Below are 17,838 nucleotides of genomic sequence, written 5' to 3'. Positions count from 1 at the left end.
TTAGCTTTTAATCAGCACTTTCATCCAATCTAACAATGTTCATTTTAGCCAGTGGTTGACTTCATTATCTGTGATTTCATCCAATGGTCAAGTGAAGCTGCTCGGCTTACAATGGCAGTGTACTTTGTGGACAGCAAACGCCCCTGTAGCTGAAGATGGCGACACGCATCCCGATTGCCTTCCGTCGCGGCCCGCGCACCAAGAAGAAAGCGATCGACCTGATCAATACCTGGCACATTTTCCGCGGTGACAAGGTGCGATTTTTTTCGCTTCCAAACTCGCCGTGTTAGCGAAGATATTGTTCTCTAACCTCTTCTAACCTGTGGCATCGCTTTACTGCAGGTTGAAATCATCGCTGGACCTCACAAGGGCACGCAAGGTGAGGTCGTGAGCGTTGTACGCGACCTAAACAAGGTCATCGTGGAGAATGTCAACATGGTGCGTCGTAACGAGGCTCTATAGACTGCTCGTAGCTTTAAAAAATCTGACCTGTTTGCGATGAACTTATGCAGTCGCACCGCTACGTGAAGGCGACGCCTGCCGCTTCCGGCCGCTCGTACCTGTCGCCGTCTCCCATCCACTACAGCAACGTGAACCTCGTGGATCCGTCCATCGGCAAGCCCACGCGGGTCGCCATTCGCTTTACGGAAGAGGGAGAGAAGGTGCGTGTGTCCAAGAAGACGGGCACTATTATTCCCAAGCCAGCCATTCTCAAGGAGCGTCACAACCCGCGACGAACAGGTGCGTTGCTGTCATTTAGCTGGCTTCGTAGCTGTCGTGATTGTTGTTATTCGTAGCTGACACTTCTGTTATCGTCGTGGTTATTGTTAATTTCTTCCAGAAACGGGCCCCTTCGACACGGCACCCGAAGACGTCTTGGAGCGCACGGTCAAGGACTGGGAGGTCACTCGTTTGTAAGCGTCACGCAGTTTCAAGTCGTTGCGAGGAGGAAAGTAATCCGCGCAGTTGTAGGAGACCGAAGGATTCGTGCGCGATTCTCGAGATAATGATAGACAAGAAGGAACAGGAGCACGATGACGGTCTTCATGACCGTTGTCGCCTAATTTCAGTTTCGTTCTCCTAAACGCATCCACGCAACCGCCTTCTGACTCTTTATCTGCGTCTTCAGGTCAGCTCAGAACGCTGAGGCTTCATCGAGGCTTTGCGGCACAACCACACGAGCAGTTTTTTCTACTTGTCGGAGCTTCCTGCATTCGTTTGTTGGAGCTCTGACGCTAGAGCGGTCTCCTGCCAGCGTGAATCATGTCTCTCCATGAAAACGAAGAGGCTCTTCCCCTTTCGGCCGAGGATCAGCCCTTTTTCGATGCCGTGAAGGCGGAATTTGGTGACAAGTGCACGGACGACCTCGCGATCCGCGTGGCTCGCGCTTATCGCGGAGTCAAAAAGAACCGGCAGCAGTTTACGATCGCAGAGACCAAGAAGATCCTCGACGCTCGTGCTGCCTACAATGCCGACACCGTCCTTCAACGCGACTTGCCCATGTCCAAAATGTACAACGAGTACTGGCCCACGTATATCTACGGTGAAGATAAAGAGGGACACCTCGTTACGGTGGACCGCCTCAGCGATATCAACCCGGACGGGTTGTTCAAGACCTTCGCCAACACCGAAGATATCATCCCCCACCGATGGCAGTACATGGAGCGCATCCAATGGGAGAAAGTCGCCATCTCGAAGCGACTCGGTCGTCGAGTCTACAAGCACGTGTGTATCGTGGATCTGAAGGGTCTCAGAATGAAGCTTCTATCGCCGTCAGTGCTGAGCCACCTCAAGGTATTTATCTACCTACATTGCATGATGTCGTATCTGTTCCAAGCCAACAAGTGTTCTTTCGTGTAGCCTATCTTCGACGTGGGTCAACTCTACTACCCGGAGACGCTGCACTGTCTGTACGTCGTGAATGCGCCGTTCATTTTCTACAGCGCCTGGAAGGTCATCTCGGCTGTCATCCAGCCTGAAACGCGTGAAAAGATCCAAGTGTTTGTACGTAACTTGTCTTGAGAAACAGAGCTACTGGTGCATTTGTACTGAGTACCTTTTGATTGGTGACTACGCAGAAAGACATGAAGGCATTCTTGGAGGTGGCACAGAACCACGGCATCCCACTTTCGTCACTTCCGTCTTACATGGGCGGATCACACCCAGGGCGAATCATGAACAATTCGTTCACGGCATCCGAGCCCGATACTCCTTTGCCCGCTCCTGTAGTGGCTACAGTGACAACTGAGAAGGAGAAAGCGGCTCCCACCGGTACTGAAGCTGCAGCTGGGCTGGAGGTGTGCGCAGGAAATTAGTAGTGTGGTCATTGCGAACGGACAGACTTTTAAGCATAATTACCATTTATCCATTCAAATTATGGTCTACAGTAGAAGCTATTCAAGGTGCAGTGATTACCAATGCCTATCGAAAAAACCTGCTCGTCAGCATAATTTTCTGTTCGTGTCGACGAAGTTTTGAGCACTTTGAGACTACTTAGTATTGGCACTGATAAAGGAGCGAGCATACTGAAGTGCCGGCGTGAGACGGGCTATCATTCTCGTCCTGCTGCGGTTCACAATCCCTCACCAATCCACCGCTGCGAGATGACTTCAGCAACTAAGGCGAAGTGAGGTGACGCAAAGCTGCAAACGAAGGCGCTTTTAGCTTCTTGTTTGGATGTCCCCCCAGCGTCCGGCGAGCAGCACCACCCCACAGTTGGTAGAGCTCAAGAAAAGTTGCTTTAAAGAAAATTCCTTTTCCATTGAAAGTAAATCTCGCTCAGGCCAAGACAAAATTGCAAAAACACCGTTCGAAACGGTGTGCAACACCCTCAAACGCACCAAGCACTTTTCGGGAAGGGGCGACGCAGCTATGGCGCCAACTAAGGCGAGCGGGTGCGAAGTCTCGTAGCCGCAGCAAACCCGCTCGGGGAGCCCGCGAAGCAGGGCCGCGATGTATTTGCGGAGGCGGGCCCAGCGCCGAGCTCACCAGCGAGCCGCGCATTGCACTTCCCAGGTGAAAGAATCTATCAATCGCGAGCGAAGCGAGCCCCAGCGCGGCTGGTAACGACCTCTTACATTATATAATGTCTTTCCACAGGAGAGCCGGGTAATCCCCCCCGGCTGCTCTTACAAATGCCAGGTCAAAACAAAACTTAAGTGCAAAACAAGGTGTTTTTGATGCGTTTCTCAGGGCCGAGTATTTATTTTTGAAGAATCTTCGTTTGAACATGGTTTTACAGTTCCAGAAGTTTTATAATTTTCAAATGATAGGCCGAAACCTATGATATAGCATATTCTTAAATCCTTGGCTGGCACACACTGCAATTGTTTTTGCTGCGTGACAGTCGCTATGAGTCGAGGAAGGGGCCGCGGACGCGTTCGTTTCGGTGGCAGTCGAGACTCAATGCTGGCAGATATCATGGACGAAACGCGTGAGGACCTTGGCCTCTCGCACACACAGATGGAGCTGCTGCACGTAGGCGTTTACCTCTCTCTTTACCTCTCTCCAATCATCAACTTGGAATTACTGACCGTATTTTTGCTACTACTACAGGCTGAAGGTGGCGAATCACTGTACCCGCCCATGGAGCTGCCGCAACCTGAGGCATTGGCCGACCGCGAGGCCTACTTGATCCAAAGACAGCGCATCTTGGCACACAAGCTCGAGAGTCTTTACCACCCGTGGGAAGCGGATCCATCAGGTCCAGACGCTGGTCGCAATGCGTCCGATCCAGTACACGTTACAGTGCCAGAAACACAGAAAGCTAACGAGGTCTACGTACCCGAAGAGTTGCGTGCCAATTCGCTCAGCGGAATGCGCACAGCAACCACCGGCTCTACGAACCGTGGCATCATGCAACCACGCGCATTCGAGAATGTGTTCAAGTCGTTAGAAGCTCAGGAGAAGAAAATTGCAGCCGATAAGGCCAAGGCAGCCGAAAACGAGGCCGATGACGGCGACATGGATGACGCCGAAGAAGATCTGGGTGATGATATGAACGACTACACCTTCGACTACTACGACAGTGACGCTGTGAGCAACGAAGGCGACGAAGAAGTTTTCTTCTAGACCAGCAAACAGTCAGATACACATGGAGTGCCACGAGCTTCGTTATTTATTTATCCGCTTGCTCACTCGGCGCTCAAACTGCATCATATAGAGGTAAAAATAGTATTTTTTACCATATTTTTAGAATACACATACCAACACTCCGTGTTGTACTGATTTGTGTAGCACGAAAACAGTATTAATGCAGTCGCTACCGGTATTATCGACTGCGAATTATCAGATGAAGTTAAAAACTGTTGGATCTTCTTACTCATGCTCTCCAGACAGCAGTGACGCGCTCAGAGGCGCCAGTCGGTTCTCATCTTGTGCTTCGTCCGTGATCGTCGTAGTGTCCGTATCCGCTGAGGTTCCATCGGCATTAAGCTCCGCACTCTTTTGTGCCAAGTTGGAGAGAGAATAGTTGTACATAACCGAATAGTTTGCGGGCGCAATAGGGAGGGGCTTTACTCGACGAATAATCTCACCGGGACGAGGACGCGTGCGTGGTCTGCCTCGAGGTTTGCCTGTTCCCCGCGGCTTCTTCTTCGCCATCTTAGAAGGACGTTCACCATCCCCGTCTTCGTCTTTTAACGCATCATCCGCAGAGTGATCTTTGACAACAGCACCCGGGTTTGACATGCCAGGCAACATACCTGGGAAACCTGGTAGTAATGGCATTGGCAGACCGTATCCCCACATAGGGAACTGCTGCTTCAGAGTCTTTTCCATCTCAGCCTTGGCTCGTGCCGCCACGTCCTTCTTAGGTGGTCGGCCGCGTTTGCGCTTAGGCATCTCCTCCATACTGGGCGTCCCTGCAAGCAATCCAAATCCGTCGGTGCCCACAAAGGGCGGCGTGAGTCCCAGCGACTCGGCAGTCGCAGTCTGATACGTTGGCGAGGCGTCGCCCCCAGACACAGTAGCCACAGACTCGGCTGCATCCTCCTCTGCAGTCTCAGTAGATGCACTAACGGCCTCTTCGGACGTCGAGATGGCTGGATTTGAACCGTCAGTCGTCGCCGCGGCCGCGGCCAGCGCCTGTTGCTGGAGCGGCATCATTAGTGGAAACATGGGCATCATGAATAGCGCGAGCTGTTGTTGTTGCAGCGCCGCGAGTTCGGTGGGGCTCATATTTTGGTTGGCCAGGTTCTGGAGCTGCTGCTGCTGGAGCTGGAGGAGCTGCAGTTGTTGCTGTTGGAGCTGCTGCTGGAGGAGAGCCTGCTGCTGTTGAGCCAGGTCACTGCCGCTCTTTGGTGTGCCTTCAGCCGCCGGCTTGCCGTCGTCAGAGGGTGGTGTCATCGCGTTCCGGTGTAGCGGAAGTGAAGCTGCTTGGCTCGGGTTGCAGGAAGGGGGATTTCTTCCTCTCGTTGGGCGCCGTGCGGATTTAAATCCAATAATGAGTGGAGAAGCGCGGCGCCCTGGCCCCATTCGACAAAATACGGAAAAACCTCGGCTGAGATCAGCTTTCAAAAGCAAGGTTTTAAAGCTATTTTGGGCGATTGCTGCTCTTAGTGAGATGGGATTGGCGGAAACAGTGCATGGTGCGATTCCTGATTGACGGAATTTGAACTGGCTTAATTGACGCCCAATTTGAAGCTTCCGCCCATACCAGCGCATTAACCATCTTCGATCACCTACAGCCATGTTGTTGTTGTTCATATTCGACACCCTAACTAGCTCAAATTCCCGAACTCTGCAGCACGGTCGATTGAAAAGCGATGCAGAAACTGTCTGAACTCCTCAAGCTACTGCTTATTACGCCGTCTCCGCGAAAACTTTTCTACTACATGTACAATGTAAATGATAGGAGCACCATACTTCAGTAACTCAGGATATGTAGTAGCTCCCATATCGTACACATACGCTTCAAACTCCTTAGGTTGACCGAAGCGAAGACAACAAATATGTGACAGTAGTCCGAGTAAGTAGCAGCACTACCAGCGACGTTCCCAAAGTGTTGATACCCTCTTGACGAAGTTGAAGTGACCTGGCACCAATAGAAGTGCGTTTCTACGCGAATCAATGCGTAACCGCTGGGGACTTTCTTACTCGACCACTGGTTGCCAACCAGGATGCAAGAAGCAGACTGGCAATGTCCTCACGTCCATGAACGACGCTCGCACAGCATAAGGCTGGTGAAGCAACGCTGCGCCATTCAACAATCGCAGCGTGCAGCCGCAGCTTCCACCAGCGTCAAATCCCGCGGCAATGCAGCGAGAACAGTTTTGAATTTGGCCAGGAAACCTGCCGCTGCCCTCATTACTTCCTCATTCTACAATTTGCTGGCACTCGGCCGCAACGTGTACCCAACACCAAGGCAAGCATTACGCTTTGGTGGCACTGATCCCTTTACGCCACCAACCATGTCGCAGAAACGCTCTATTGTCCCCGGACAAACACAAAGTTGCGAATTTAGGGCCACCAGACCTGTTTCAATGTCAGAAACAAAAGGGAGGATAGTTGCAAATTAAGGGAAGGCCCCTCCTCCGCACAAAAACTCTTGTCTTTGTGTTCGGGGGTCTTGTTGCCACCACCGCCAGACGAGCAGTCCTCAAAGAGCTCCTTCCGGATTAAGAAACCTTTCCGTAAGCTTTTTACTCGCCACAATGAGCCTCATCCGTCAGTCTATGCGCGCCCTGAAGGCCGGTATGTGTCTTTCCTTTGTCTCACCTCTAGATGAACGCTTTTTCCGTGCCCAATCGAGCTAAAATGGCTGAGATCTCACGTGTTGCCCTCCTTCTCTGCAGTCAACACCACGTCCGCCATCCGCCCCGCTGTCGCCCGTTTCTCCACTGACGGCAAGGTGCACGGTGTGCCCATTAACAACACGCCCACTGAGGACGCCCAGGTTGTGATCCCGGAGGTCCACCAGACGCTCGAGTGGTGTCTGTCGTCGCCCCCTCCTGTTCACCAGTTCGACGAGGCCCCTATCGTCATTGAGACATACGGCGACGTTGACCCGTACGGCCACTAGATCAATATCTCAAGGACGTCGTCTACTGTAGCTGCGACTTTGTTTGGCATGAATTAAGTATCAAGGGTGAAGAATATCGAGCGCAGCAGTGCAGTCAGCTCCAATTTCAGAAAAACAAAGACACACAATTTGGTAACTTTTTGCATCAGCTGCTGCCTCCTGCGCTTTCTTCTAGCAATTGCCACTGCTGCACGGCTGTCCGCCTACCGTCGCCACGTTTCTTTGATGAGTTGAATATCCGCCAGGTCGTCGTTAATCATGTTCGTCAGGTGTTCCAGCCCCTGTCGTTGCTTGTCCATGAACTGCACAAAACGCCATGACTTGTCAGCCTACTCATCCTAAGGCAAAAGTGTTTCTCTGTACCCACCTCATAAAGTCGCTGCAAGTCCTGCGGACTGAGCTGGCTGGACGGGGGAGGCTGCGTCTCCTTCTGGACGCGTTGCAGTGACACAGCGTCGTTTAGTCGTGCCTTGTACTGGCCAGGCGAGTCCAGCAATGTCTGCAGCTTCTTCAACATCATCCTGTGCACAACAACAGCATCCCAACGTTAGTATCAAGACGTGCTCAGCATGGCTCCTCGACAGACAACAGACGTACGCTAGCTGCATCTCTTCACGCTGCAGCGGTTTGCCGTAATTCTGCAGCAACTCGATATCCCTCATGACCTGCACAAGTGCGTGGAACAGCTGCACGTGTTCGTGGCGACATTTCTCCAGCTTTTCCTCTGTAGCTCGTGTGTGCTTGTCCATCTCCTTAAGTTGCTCTCGTAGGTCCTCCGTGTACGTGTTGTACTTGTCAGCATGTTCCTGCTGTGCCTTGATTCGTTTCAACAGGCTGTCAAAGCCTAAAATGGGTACAGGAGCGCAGTTCAGCGGGTCTGGGTTGTCCAGCTCGGCCTGGTTCCACAGACGCTCACTAATGTGTGCTGGTCGAGTGTACAGGTGTCGCTGCGTCGGGTCCACTGTGTTGTACATGAGGAACTTGAACCGCGACTGTGCTGGGTCCTGATACGCTGCTTTGACGGTGTTAAGCTGAGCAACTGAAGCGTCAGCGCCAAGGATGATTGGGGCTGGAGCAGTCGAGGCAGCGGGGGCTGCACCAAACGTGGACGGAGCTCCAGGAGTAGTGCCAAAGACCGATCCTGTCGCTCCAGTTGTTCCGAAAGCGCCTGTTCCTGTGGCAGTTCCGCTTCCGAATCCAAAGCCAGTGCCTGAAGTCGCTGGCTTGGCTCCAAAGCCGAATCCTGTCGCCGTTGTGCTAGTTGCAGGGATCTGACCAAAAAGAGAGGGCTTCGCAGCTGCAGAGCCACCAAATCCAAAAGACGACGTCGTGTTGGCGGCAGGCGCTGAACCTCCAAAGCTGAAGCCTGTGCTGGCTGCTGGAGCCGCCGCACTCGTGCCACCAAAGCCGAATCCGCTAGAAGCAGCAGGAGTTGCACCAAAGTTAAAGCCACCGCTAGCAGCCGGAGCTGCACTCGTGGTCCCGAAGTTAAATCCAGTACTGGCAGCAGGTGCCGGTGCGGGTGTAGCGCCAAAGGAGAAGCCACTGGAAGCTACCGGAGCCGCTGTGCTTGTCGCTGGAGTGGAACTGAAGTTGAAGCCCGATGAGCCAGCAGAAGGAGCTGCAGACGCTGCTGCACCTCCGAAATTGAATCCTCCCGTCGCTGGTGCCGCCGGAGGAGCTGTCTGAGTCGCACCAAAGCTGAATCCTCCCGAGGCTGCGGGTGCAGCTGTTGCGCCTCCACTGAAGTTAAAGCCGCCAGCCGCGGGTTGCGTCGCTCGTGCAGTAGCTCCGAACATCTTCGAGCTTGTATCTATATAAATTTGTCCCTGCAAGGCAGCGATCCAACAAAGCAGCACATGAGTCAGTTTCGAATACTAGAGATGATTTAAATGCCCCGTTGAGCGCGCCTTTGTATATACTACATGATAAGACTAACGAGATCTCGATTATTACCTGTCTTCGACGCAGGGGGCGGATTCAAGACGTCACTAGGGCGCTATCGGACTCGCCCTTCTGCTCCACCTTCAGATGCTTGGCGCGGGCTTGAATTCAGAAGCGATACTACCATTGGTTGAAAAGGAAGGAGAGCTGTAGCCAATCATACGATGACATTATCTTCGAATAAGTACGAGCGGATCCAACCAGCTTCAAACAGCGAAGAGCGCTCCAGATGACGATGATGGCGACGGAGCGAGAGCTCCTGGTAGCGGCTCCAACCATCAAATGGCGCTTGGGGAGCCGCCAGACGCTGCGCTCACGTCACGATCTGGAACTGCGCGGCCTGCTGGCCAAAGAGACGCATCCTCTGGCGTCTTTTACCACTCTGGAGCAAGCCGATTTGGTGGATTTAAAGATTATGGCAGTTGCAGTGGATCCTCCTCCTAGTTCCTTAGCGTCAGCTCTGGGTGACTCTTTTTCTAAGCGAAGAAGCGGTGGTGGAGAGACTCCGGAGCTTGTGGTGCTGCAAGATGGAGATTTGGACCCGTTGGGAGTGCTAAGATCGTCCAAAAGCCTGAAAATTATAGAAGCCGAGCCTTTATACTTAAAACGAAGAGCAAATGTTGACGCTGTACATGACACTGAAGTACCTGCCACAGCTGCTGCAATGACCAACACGGTTAAGTACAAGTGGAAGGAGCACACCGATCGTTTATTGGCCAAATATGCGGACCACACGTTCAAAATCAAAGCGAGCATGCTCGAAGTGAATGACATCGAGAACGAGATCTCGTTCGCTCCCAAGAGTGACTATCAGAAGGCCGACGACCCGGCAGAGGCGTCAGTTATCAAGAAAACTCGCGCTCGGTTGGAGCAGCTGGAACGAGACCCCGACAGGAACGATCCTTCACCCGAACAAGACGAAAAGACCATTGAAATCTCCCAGAGTCAATATGTGGCTAAGGTCAAGGAGATGCAAAAGAGACTGATTGCGAGTTGGGAGCACAATCACAAAGTGGAGGCGCTCAGGATTGCTATCAAGTGCGTCAAGCTGCTCGCAGACGCCGATACAGCTCCTCAATTGTACCCATGCGTGTTTGTACTGGTGAGTGAAGTGCTTGACGCTTTCGGAAAACTCGTGTTCGACCGCATACACGCACGAGCGTCCGAGGGCGACAACGGGCAGCCTCTTCCAGAGCCTTTAAGTGACCATTTCATGAGCTCTGAAATCAACATCCAAGCCACTGAAACATGTCGCAACTGGTTTTACAAGACTGCGTGTATCCGAGAGCTGCTACCACGAATGTACGTGTCGAAACGCTATTGCATGGAAGAGCAAGTGTTGGTTGCTCAACGAGGGTGTCTGTTATCTGCCCAGTTATATCGAAATTGCGTTGCTCGGCTGCTACCGCTTTCTGTGTGATGGCGAGTACCCGCAGATTGTAGCACGGCTGTCAAATATGATCAAGTATTGCCATTTTAGCCAGAATATTGAATCAGAAGACCTGCTTCTAACTCGACTTGTGTGCGCGTTTACAGAGGCGTTGGAGAGCCCATGGTCGCGTTATATGCGCGTCTGTATCTGGCGTTAACCAGCTCGGAGCTGCTGGGCACAACGTCCCCAGCAGAGCAGACCATCGTGGTGAACAGCAGTTTATTCGACTACTTCTACGCCTTCAACTGGTTCCGTCAAAAGAAGCTCGAGCACTGGCTGCTAACGCACAAAATGGAGTACGATGAGTATCTGGCGCTGCATTCTCCTGCCGTCGAGTGGCTCGTGAAATGCGCAGCTCCAGGGGCCTCTCAAGACTCGTTTGACACGCTATTGGCGCATTATCAAGAGTATTCCTATAGCTCCATGGTGCTCAAGCACTTGTGCGAGTGTTTTGGAGCCACATTCTACGTGTCAACTCCCTCCGAAATGCTGGAGTTGATCCGCACAGCGTCTCCGTCGCTCATCTCCCAGTGCCATCTCTACAGCCTCGTGGCTGTGCAGCTCAGCAGTGTACCAGCTATTGCAGAGAACGAAGCAGGTGGAAAACTGCAATTTCTGAACGATTCGTGGTCAGCCATCACGTCGCAAGAAGATATCACGCAGTACATGGAGTGCGCAGCAGCCTACATGAAGCTCATCGTCGCTCACTTCTCGGTACGTTGCGAGGAAAAGTCACTGCAATGAGGAATATATTGCTGACTCAGAGCATCTCTGGTTGTGTGACTTCAGCATCGAGAGGCGCTGATCTTACTGAAAGATGTCGTTCGCCACCTGAACGCAGCAACACCCGAAGAACTCACAGCCAAGACGTACAATCTACTCGGTGCGCTGATCGAGAACGTGGTCTTCGGTGCCCAACAGCATTACGAGTTCTTCTCCAAGCTCATTCCGTCGACATCTTTCCTGGTAAGAGTCTAGGAAACTCTACATGTAGTGTATCGTCTATCATTAACGGATGACTGGGGATTCAACTCCATGTAGGCTCTAATGGGTATGTTTAAGCGGGAGTCGAGTGTGAATGTGGCCAAGAAAGTGTTGCGAGCGTTTGTTGGCGGCAGTATGAAAAAATCCTGTCGGCGATCCGGCACTTTACGGCTCCATGTCGTTGGCCCAGAAGCTGCTGTGGCACACACACTCTTGGTTGTCTGTTGTCGTGTCCATGACGCTCTCGACTCTCTCAGTACTGCGTCTGAACGTGCTGAAGCCAACCGAGATATCTCGGCATTTATTACGCGACTTGGATACGTCAATGAGGCTGCGAGTGAACGGGCACAAGACGAGCAACAAGAAGCATTGCTCATGCTGTACACAGACTGTCGTCGTGCTTTCTACAAGTTAGAACCGATCAAGATGCTGCTATCCTCGATGGCTCTTCGACTTGCCATGCACGTCCATAAGCGCATTGGTGGTGGAGCATCTGTAGATGGCGCCAAGAAGCGTGTTCACACCCGACTGAATTTCATCCAATCGTGCTTGGCGTTCGCTCACATCACGATCCCGTCGATCGAGGCTTCGCTGGAGAAGCTTCGACTTCTGGTCTCAGCGGCGAATGTGGCGCTTGTGGCCAATTGTATCCCTCAGATGGACGCGCTAGTGAAAGCTGCGATCGTGTTGCTGGCAGATTTGGACCCAAATGCTGTTGGAACTGCCACTGAAGACTCAGCGCTTCATTCTGCCAGTCAGATGGGACTGTTTGGGGCCGTGGGGGTCAACAGAACGAGCAGTTCTGTCGACCAGATCGTGCAGATTATCGCTCAGTTGATGAGCATGCTTGTCTACGCTCCGTCGCTGAACGACGAAGACGCCTTCTACTTTGTATCCGCCCTGCGTAAAGCTGTACTTGAGCGAATGACATGGACCTCGAGCTCTGCTTTATCGTATCGCCTTGAAGCGGGCGTTGCTCACGTGCGTGTATTGCTGATGCTGGTGCAGCTGTACGCTCTGTGGGGACAGAAATCTCTTCCTGGTCGTCTGGATGGCGTGGACTCGAACGATGCACTGTATGGAGGTGATGACGTTTTCTCTAATGAGGTGCAGATGCGCTTCAGCTCGAGTGTTGAGGAAGTGGCGAGGGAAATTGAGGCACTGGGTGAGGTAAATGAGGGAAATGACAGTTCGGGAGACACTGAGCGAGTCATGGCAGCGCAGATTGAACTCATGCTGGACTTTGTCAACCTAGTGGCTCCTGTACTTGAGTACGACGAGTCTCGACTCGTCGATTCTTTTCCAGCAGAGGAAGATGCCGGTCGAAGTGGCAGACGCCGCAAAAGGCCTCGATCTGGCGTCGCGTTGGTGCGTAAGTGCATGACGTATAGCCACGAGAAAGCGCAGACGCTCAAGCAGACCAAACCCAGGGACATGTCCACCAGTCAAATGCAGATGACCACGTGGATCTGCCGCTACTTCGACAGCACGCGCGTGTACGTCGCCGAGTTCCTGCAGGGAATAGCCAAGCGATCCGCCGGTCTTCGACTGGACGCCACCAGCCAGCAGGCCGTCCAAGGTCTCGCAGACGCACTCGAGAACCTCGCACTCGCGGCGTAGTATGAAGCAATATACGCCAATGATTTTATTCGCGAAGCTGCCATTTTTGCTCGTGCGAGATGGCTAGCGCCACATTCCCTGAAACCATTGGGTCACCGAATTAGCTAGCTTCAACATGCGACTCTTCAAGATCGAGGCAGCTTACAAAGCTCAAGTAATTTCGACCGTTACTGAAAACGGACGCCCCTTCTTATGTGCCCTCTCAGATGTTGGCCTGCAACAAGTTGTCATTCCCCGATTTTCGGCTTACAGCTCAAGCTTCCAAGTTTCTCAAGCGCCAAACTCTTCGAACATCATGGGCAAGGGCAAGGGAAAGGACAACAAGGAGGAGAAGACCGCCGCTAAGGACGGTGAGTTCATCGCTTCGATGTGGCAATGCAACGAATGAGTTAAGTCCCTTACTGGTTTGAATTGCTGCGGTTGTGTAGCTCCCAAGGAGGAGAAGGGCGGCAAGAAGGGTGGCAAGAAGGGAGGCAAGAAATAACCACTCCTTACTCCTGAGTTTCGTCAACTAGCAGGATGAGAGATACTCTTACATAGCAGTGTCGCCTGGCCTAGGATTTCCATCGCAGCCACTCAAGAATAAATATGAAATTCGCCCACCCTTATCGTTTTATTTTACGTATAAATAAAATAGTTTCGACCAAAGTGTCTACATTTTCTTGACTTTGCTCCAAACTCGTGGTCGGAATGTCGGACGATGTTCGAGCTGCCACGCCGTCAACGGCTTCGGGCAGCTACCGCTTGAAGACACACGAGCTGGCGCCTGTTCTCCTCCCCAGGCCTCGGGCATCCTCCTTACCTTCTTCACTTGTCCGTGCAGAGCGAAAGGCGTTCGATGCAGAGCCCCCTCGTGGAGTACGTGGCTCGATCATTCGAGGAAATCCGCCTCATCGAGGTCGAAATGTGCTTGAGTCTGCTGCTTTCGACCCATTCATCCACTCCGAAAGCTTCAAGTTGCTGCTGCAGAACCCAGAGAATAGTAGAATACGACGCGAGAGTCCTAGAGCTGTGACGGAGTTTTATCAGTGGGTGTCGCAGCATTTCCACCAACTTGTGCGCACGTTTCGATCGCTGGGTATGATCGATGCAGAAACAGCGACCTCAACTACCGGTCAGTGTAGCGACAGAATAGACGAGAACGACGAGACCAACTACACTGAAGACGAGCAAGATTCAATCGTGAGTGAAGAAGCCTGGAGACGTATACTACGACACGCGACTGTGCTCTCAGCGACGCCAGGCGAGACGATCGCAGCGCAGAGTACGACACGTACCGAGAGCGTATATTTCCTTCTTAACGGACAATGCGAGCTCTCGTTCCGACCAGTCCTTGTACCGGATGACAAGATACCGTCTACTCCATCAACTTTACCGAGGATGTCCACAGGAGTGGTACATCATCCTGCTCTACCAGTACGAGAGCTTACCGCGGGTGATTGTTTCGGCCTCGATGCTGCAGTGTTCGGCTGCGAATACCATCTCTCAACCGCCACAGCAGGAAGTGCCCGACAGCGGAATCTCCTGGGTCTTCGAGAAAATGCGCTCACACACGTTCTGTGCTTGCCGTACTGCGTCGTTCAGCAGCTCCAGCGTCGACACCAAGTCGGCATCACACGGCTACCACCGTCCGCTATCTCTTTCGCACCAGAAGCAGAAAGGTTTCTACGCAACACGTTCCTCTTTCGATCGATGGCAGACTCCTCTCGACGCTTTCTAGCGGCTCATTTACACCCAGTTACCATCGAGCAACAGGAATATCTCTTCACTCCTGGCCAACCAGTACGCGTGTTCCTCGTGATCTCCGGACAACTCACTCTAGGATCTCCTCGCCAAGGAAGCAAGCAAGAGCCAGATCTGGAACTAGAACTGCTACAGACTCATGATTCTGTCGGAATAGCGGAGACCTTGCGACTGGCAATGTCGTTTGAACGGTACTGCGCTGTGACGTCAGTACACGGTGCACGAGCGTATAGTTTGCCCTCGACCGTGTTGCTCATGGTCTTGGCACAAGAATCCTCGTCCTTGAAGCTGTTTCAGGAGTGGACAACACACCGAAGAGCCTGGTTCGAGCTGCGCAGAGCCACGGCATTAGCTCAACGCAAGAAGTTCACAGCTGAAGACTCCGAACACGTTGTACGACTCACGGTGGCAGCTCAGCGACGCAGTAAGCTGACGTGTTCTCGATGTGGCTGGGCCGGACACGTCTCCACTTCATCGTCCTGTGTTTCTCTTGATATCTCCGTTAGCGATGCAGTTCCTGAAGTGGAAAAAAGAGGAAGAAAATCACGAGAAGGGAGTCGAGCGGTGAGGCAACACGAAAGTCCGCAAAGCTCGGGACGTTCGGAACCCGACCAATGTCCATCAATTATCAGCCCAGTCAGTCCAACTAGTTCTCCCAGAATTCCGCCGCATCGAAGGTTGCAGGTCAACTCGATAGCTCTTCGAGCGCTGCAGATCTCTCGAGTCTCCATGGTTGAACGTCTTGAAATCAACGAGTCTGCAGACCACGACACAGACAACCAGGACGAGCAGTACACAGACGCCAGATCTGCTTCCTTCAAGAGCAGGAAAGCCGAAGTCATGCGAAGTTGTGCACTGACACAATCATTTCAACGACTCGAAGCAGCGCTGCAGTAGAAACAACAATAAAAGAGATAAAGGCTCTTCACATTATCTGCCAACAAGTGGAGTGGTGTCTGTCTATCTGCGCCGTCGCTTCTTGCTGCTCTTGGACTTCCTCGAACTGCTCTTCTTCTGCTTACCCAACGCCCCTTTAAGTGGCTCAAACACGCTTTGACCCAGACCAAAGTGCTTGTCCTCGTTGTATGGCAATCCGTGAACTTGATGGACGTGTCGTCGGTGGTAATAAGCGATCGGAATGGCTGGGATAAAGCACGGCTTCTCAAATTTAGTGTCAAGAAGTGAAGCTTCAGCGGTATCATCTTCCGCAGGGAACTCCTCTGACGGACCTTGAACAGAAAACACATCCACCGGAGCACTCTTCGCGGCTTCCGTGAGTTTCTCCTTCTCTTGTTTCCGCTCTTGCGCGTCTCGATCGAACACGTTGAGATGTAATTCGTTGTCCGTGATGAGTCGAAACCCCGCAGGATACATCGCTCCTGGCCACGAAGTAGTGAATTGTTCCTCGAGCACATGCAGCGCTCCACTGGTCGAGACCGCTAACACGCTCTGTCTCGAGTGATCCCACGCTAATGCGAGCACTCCGTCCTTCACTCCGACGTTGTGCTGAGCTGTTGTCTTGTTTAAAACCGAGGCGCGATGCCACGTGAACAAACCGTTCTCTCCGACGTGACGATGACGCACAACTGGAGTCCCAACCACGAACTCCTCGCCGCCACTGAAGCAACAAACTGCCCAAGGTGCGCGTACTGCACCCGTCGAGTGTAACGCCACCTCTCGTAGTCCTAGCGGATGCTCCTCGGTCGCAGTCGTGGAATCCATGACGAACTCGTGGATGCCCTTGGAGCTCGTGAGTAACATCGCGTTTTCACGTAAGTTGACGCTCAAATCGACAAATTGGATGATCACGTTGAGCTTCAAGCTGTCCAGACACTGCAAAGTCGTCGCGTCCAGTATCGCCAGTGTTGATTTCGACGTGGCGCAGTAGATACGCGTCCCAGAACGCCCATATCTCGCACAAGATGCAAGCAGAGGATGGCGAGAATTATTCTGAGGCGTTGGTTGGGCAACTTCCGCGTTTTCCAGCGGGACATTCTCGAGTTGTGCTCTATCTCCAGTCACCACGTTCAGTAGCACTGGACGAGAGTTCCAGAAGCTCACAAGTACCAACTTTGGGTCGTATGGATGCGCACTCAAGGCCGTGATCGTCCCGTCGAATCTGAACGCCGACACGAGTGTCGCGGCCTCGACGTTCCACACACAAAGTCTCGCCCGACGTGTCGACTTCTCCTCGCAACCAGCAAACAGCCAATGAGAATCACACGACCACACGCATTGAGAAACCACTTTGAGAGCTGTCTTGACTACACGGAGATCGGATAGAGTCACCACAGTTCCACCTGCTGAGGCGTCCGCTTCGTCCTCCGTCTTGGTCTCTTCACTCTCGTTGTTATCCTCGTCTGCTTCGTCTTCTTCCGTGGCTTCTTCCACTGACGCGTCTTCGGTTCTCTCGTCGTCTTCATCTTCTACTGACGCGTCGTCGTTCTCCACTGATCCGTCTGCATCTGTCTTCTTTGCCCCGTCGGCTTTGGAAGTGGAATCATCCTGTCCATTGACCGTCTCGCCTGTAGGAGACTCCACAGCAATAAGAGTCGGGTCCAGCTCGCGTGTGATCACGCGGATACTCGTATTGTCCCAGATCGTCACGCGACCGTCGCGCTCGCCCACCGCCACGAGTGTGTGCGGAGCGTTGAGAGACAGGCAATTGGCCTGTTGCGTGTCTTCCAGACAGCTCCAAGTCGACGTTGGACGTGATAATAAGTGTTTCTGTAGATAGTCGTCATCTTCCTCTGCCTCTTCCACGTGTGTCGCGTTATCACTAGGCTCTGTAGCTGCATTAGCAGTGGTGGGGGCTACCGCGACGGGGTTCTCGCCTTCTGATGCCGATTGCGAGGCTTCTGCGGAGACGTCGGATCTCGCTAAGGTCGCATTCGAAGAGGCAGGGTCTGCGGAACAAGCTTGTGCTAGTTGCTGTCGACGACGCTCGGCCTGCTGCTGCTCCTCGGCGTGCACGACGCGCCGCAGCACCTGGTTCCACATTAGCGAATCCAGCATGTATACATGTATACTTGCCGTAACTGACTTGGTAATTGTAGAACTTACAAATGCCAAGTAATGACGAATCGTCCTACTA

The 17,838-nt window shown here is 52.7% G+C and overlaps 10 protein-coding genes across 10 annotated transcripts; 7 read left to right on the top strand and 3 right to left on the bottom strand.

The window, feature by feature from the left end:
- Positions 1-126: 126 nt before the first annotated feature.
- Positions 127-1,085, top strand: PITG_14608 (39S ribosomal protein L24, mitochondrial, putative; the record flags this gene model as incomplete). Its single annotated transcript, XM_002898465.1, has 4 exons — positions 127-254; positions 343-438; positions 513-741; positions 842-1,085. The coding sequence occupies 4 exons, from the start codon at positions 156-158 to the stop codon at positions 916-918; spliced, it is 501 nt and encodes a 166-aa protein (XP_002898511.1).
- A 141-nt stretch (positions 1,086-1,226) lies between these two features.
- On the top strand, positions 1,227-2,315 carry PITG_14607 (uncharacterized protein; the record flags this gene model as incomplete). Its single annotated transcript, XM_002898464.1, has 3 exons — positions 1,227-1,794; positions 1,861-2,008; positions 2,083-2,315. 3 exons carry the CDS (start codon positions 1,264-1,266, stop codon positions 2,313-2,315), a joined length of 912 nt encoding a protein of 303 aa, XP_002898510.1.
- Positions 2,316-3,334: 1,019 nt separating this feature from the next.
- On the top strand, positions 3,335-4,039 carry PITG_14606 (uncharacterized protein; the record flags this gene model as incomplete). The annotated part of the gene is made up of 3 exons (XM_002898463.1): positions 3,335-3,477; positions 3,556-3,988; positions 4,029-4,039. The coding sequence occupies 3 exons, from the start codon at positions 3,352-3,354 to the stop codon at positions 4,037-4,039; spliced, it is 570 nt and encodes a 189-aa protein (XP_002898509.1).
- Positions 4,040-4,317: 278 nt separating this feature from the next.
- PITG_14605 (uncharacterized protein) lies at positions 4,318-5,417 on the bottom strand (the record flags this gene model as incomplete). The annotated part of the gene is made up of 1 exon (XM_002898462.1): positions 4,318-5,417. One exon carries the CDS (start codon positions 5,344-5,346, stop codon positions 4,318-4,320), a length of 1,029 nt encoding a protein of 342 aa, XP_002898508.1.
- A 1,183-nt stretch (positions 5,418-6,600) lies between these two features.
- Positions 6,601-7,171, top strand: PITG_14604 (uncharacterized protein; the record flags this gene model as incomplete). Its single annotated transcript, XM_002898461.1, has 2 exons — positions 6,601-6,693; positions 6,795-7,171. The coding sequence occupies 2 exons, from the start codon at positions 6,675-6,677 to the stop codon at positions 7,019-7,021; spliced, it is 246 nt and encodes an 81-aa protein (XP_002898507.1).
- A 53-nt stretch (positions 7,172-7,224) lies between these two features.
- Positions 7,225-8,820, bottom strand: PITG_14603 (carbohydrate-binding protein, putative; the record flags this gene model as incomplete). Its single annotated transcript, XM_002898460.1, has 3 exons — positions 7,225-7,323; positions 7,389-7,542; positions 7,619-8,820. The coding sequence occupies 3 exons, from the start codon at positions 8,818-8,820 to the stop codon at positions 7,225-7,227; spliced, it is 1,455 nt and encodes a 484-aa protein (XP_002898506.1).
- Positions 8,821-9,194: 374 nt separating this feature from the next.
- On the top strand, positions 9,195-13,001 carry PITG_14602 (uncharacterized protein; the record flags this gene model as incomplete). The annotated part of the gene is made up of 8 exons (XM_002898459.1): positions 9,195-9,386; positions 9,447-9,515; positions 9,648-10,267; positions 10,341-10,430; positions 10,502-11,111; positions 11,187-11,363; positions 11,439-12,095; positions 12,204-13,001. 8 exons carry the CDS (start codon positions 9,195-9,197, stop codon positions 12,999-13,001), a joined length of 3,213 nt encoding a protein of 1,070 aa, XP_002898505.1.
- A 239-nt stretch (positions 13,002-13,240) lies between these two features.
- Positions 13,241-13,609, top strand: PITG_14601 (uncharacterized protein; the record flags this gene model as incomplete). Its single annotated transcript, XM_002898458.1, has 2 exons — positions 13,241-13,351; positions 13,430-13,609. The coding sequence occupies 2 exons, from the start codon at positions 13,297-13,299 to the stop codon at positions 13,483-13,485; spliced, it is 111 nt and encodes a 36-aa protein (XP_002898504.1).
- An 82-nt stretch (positions 13,610-13,691) lies between these two features.
- Positions 13,692-15,172, top strand: PITG_14600 (uncharacterized protein; the record flags this gene model as incomplete). The annotated part of the gene is made up of 3 exons (XM_002898457.1): positions 13,692-14,115; positions 14,197-15,067; positions 15,157-15,172. 3 exons carry the CDS (start codon positions 13,692-13,694, stop codon positions 15,170-15,172), a joined length of 1,311 nt encoding a protein of 436 aa, XP_002898503.1.
- Positions 15,173-15,704: 532 nt separating this feature from the next.
- PITG_14599 (uncharacterized protein) lies at positions 15,705-17,744 on the bottom strand (the record flags this gene model as incomplete). The annotated part of the gene is made up of 1 exon (XM_002898456.1): positions 15,705-17,744. One exon carries the CDS (start codon positions 17,742-17,744, stop codon positions 15,705-15,707), a length of 2,040 nt encoding a protein of 679 aa, XP_002898502.1.
- Positions 17,745-17,838: the final 94 nt, after the last annotated feature.

This window comes from Phytophthora infestans, genomic scaffold (genome assembly GCF_000142945.1).
Source record: "Phytophthora infestans T30-4 supercont1.36 genomic scaffold, whole genome shotgun sequence".
In the NCBI taxonomy this organism is placed as follows: Eukaryota; Oomycota; class Peronosporomycetes; order Peronosporales; family Peronosporaceae; genus Phytophthora; species Phytophthora infestans.
The sequence above is the reverse complement of the archived record's forward strand: the minus strand, read 5'-3'. Positions and strand labels throughout refer to the sequence as shown.